Genomic DNA, 2,205 nt, shown 5'->3' with positions numbered 1-2,205 from the left:
AGTTATAATTTCTCTAGTAAAATGTTCTTTGCACCCATGCTGGCTTTTCATGTTTCGTGTGTGTGTCAGCAGCCCCCTCCTGCTGTGCGGCGATTCTTTCTCTTCCTCCCCAAGAGACTCCTCAAATTTTGGTAAAGAGCAAGGTTACAGTCAAGCTTTGGGCTCTCCAGGTTGGTTGTGTGGTTGTACTGTGTCCCTGAAGGCTCAGATGACTGACGTGGTGGCTGCTGCTGAGCAGCTGGTAGCACACACCAGGATCTCCGTGTTTGTTTCCTATAAGTAACCTGTGTTAAACCGAAGTTAATCCCTGCCATGCCACTGATGGTATGCAAGCAAAGAATGTATCTTCTTGTCTCTTCTTCCAGGTGGTAGCAAACGCTGTGGCTGCCTTGTCGGAAATCAGTGAATCGCATCCCAACAGCAACCTGCTGGATTTGAATCCTCAGAACATTAACAAGCTGCTGACAGCTTTAAATGAGTGCACGGAGTGGGGCCAGATCTTCATCCTGGACTGTCTGTCCAACTACAACCCCAAGGATGATCGTGAAGCTCAGAGGTATGGTTGTTCCTGCTCTTTGCATGAACCACTTGGGGTTATTCGGTAGCAGGGTGCTTGCAGGCTTCTGGCAGTGTTACAGCTCTGAAAAGGGCTTGTGATAACAGGGGTTTCTGTTGAGGTCTGTAATGGCACAAATAAGACTTGAAGTAAAAGAGGTTTAAAAGAGAGGCAGCATTTGGTAGCTTGGGCTGATGCTGGAAACCTGTCCCTTCCCTTTCTCAGCAGAAAGTAGAACCATTTTCTCTGTTTATGGTTTACTTTTTTTTCAACTTTTTTTTTATTTAAAAGCTTAGTTCTTACGGGAACTGGCACCACTGAGAAAGGATCAGCCCAAGACCAAACCTGTAATAAGAAAAACACTGTTTGGAGGCTTTCTGTTTTAAAGCAGAGCTTTCAAACCTGGTTTTGCTACTTTGAGAGGCAAGAAGCCCTTATAGGTTTGGGGCCTTCCAAAGTACTGTAGGTCTGAGATTGAAATGTTTTTTCCCAACTAAAATCTAGTCTGTGATAGAACTGAAAATAAAGGTAAGAAGTGATTTTTCTTATCACTCCAAATTCACCCTTGTGCTTTTACCTTTAGCAGCAATGACTAAACCTGAATACAAAGATCTTAAGGGTTAGATAGTGGAGTATTAGTTCATGCACTTCAAGCTTCCTCCTCATCTGTGTCCACAGAAATTTGGATTCTGTACCCAAGAAAACAAGGAACCAACAAGAAAAATTACTTGGAACAGGGCAATTCTTGGACTTGATGTATTTCATGTAGATGATGTGGGGGGTGGAGGGGGAGGAAGGGGCACAAACCCACATGCAAAATCCTGGGCAGGCTTTTTCAAATTTGATGGATTTCTTCATTGACTTCTTTGAGGCACAACAGATAATCTGCTCTTTTAAAAAAAGCCTACCACTAGTCTTGCTGATTTTTTTTTTTTTTTTTTTTGCTTCCCACCTCCTTCCCCTTGTATTCTGTTTCTATGCCAGAAACAGCTATTAATGAGTGTTAGAAACCTGCAGAGATCTCCAGGGTGTCAGGCCAGTATTATCCTAGCTTTGTCAGAAAGAGACCACTAGTTTGAACAGTTGTGAATATGTCCCAGTTCCTCATCCATAATTTCTCTGAAGAATAGCATGTAAAACTGCATGGACGGTGACTACTTTTACTTCTTTGTGTGGAGTTTGACTCTTGGAGCCTGGCTTATGTCAGATAGGAGAATGATAGCACCTAGTTTTACATAGTATTCTCGTTTACAGCAAGGCTGGTGTCATTACCCTTGTGCATGGAGGAACTGAGGCACGGAGTGACGAAGCAATTTGGCACACCAGGTGACCTTGGGCAGAGGCAGTTGGGAACTACCCCCAACTCTGGCTTAGACTCCTCTGCTCTTCACTTAGCCATGCTGCTTCCCTTCCAGGGTGGGTGAAAGCAAATCTTTCAGGGAAAGAAACTTCAGGAAGCACAGATGGGAAGAAGATTGTTCTGGGTTAGCAATATGCAGGAGGGGGTGGGAAGAAACTTGACAGATGCTGCAAGAAAGACCGTCTGAACCCAAACTTCCTTTCTGCTTGGGATGTGTTGTTTAGGATGCTGTTGATTATAGGATCCAATGAGGCAAGTGGTGAAGCTGAGACTTGGGAGAGTATTTAGG

At 44.0% G+C, this 2,205-nt stretch overlaps 1 protein-coding gene across 1 annotated transcript in view; it reads left to right on the top strand.

Moving 5' to 3' along the window:
- Window positions 1–365: 365 nt before the first annotated feature.
- LOC104162664 (AP-2 complex subunit beta-like) overlaps window positions 366–2,205 on the top strand; it is a gene marked incomplete at both ends in the record, with an annotated part of 12,619 nt that continues 10,779 nt past the window's right edge. Inside the window, one exon of the mRNA XM_009701449.1 lies at window positions 366–556. Within this exon, the coding sequence (XP_009699751.1) occupies window positions 366–556 (191 nt within the window). The remainder of the gene's footprint in view (window positions 557–2,205) is intronic.

Source organism: Cariama cristata, unplaced genomic scaffold (genome assembly GCF_000690535.1).
Source record: "Cariama cristata isolate BGI_N322 unplaced genomic scaffold, ASM69053v1 scaffold43695, whole genome shotgun sequence".
Classification (NCBI taxonomy): Eukaryota; Metazoa; Chordata; class Aves; order Cariamiformes; family Cariamidae; genus Cariama; species Cariama cristata.
Note: the sequence above shows the minus strand (reverse complement) of the source record. Positions and strands in the feature narration are given on the sequence as shown.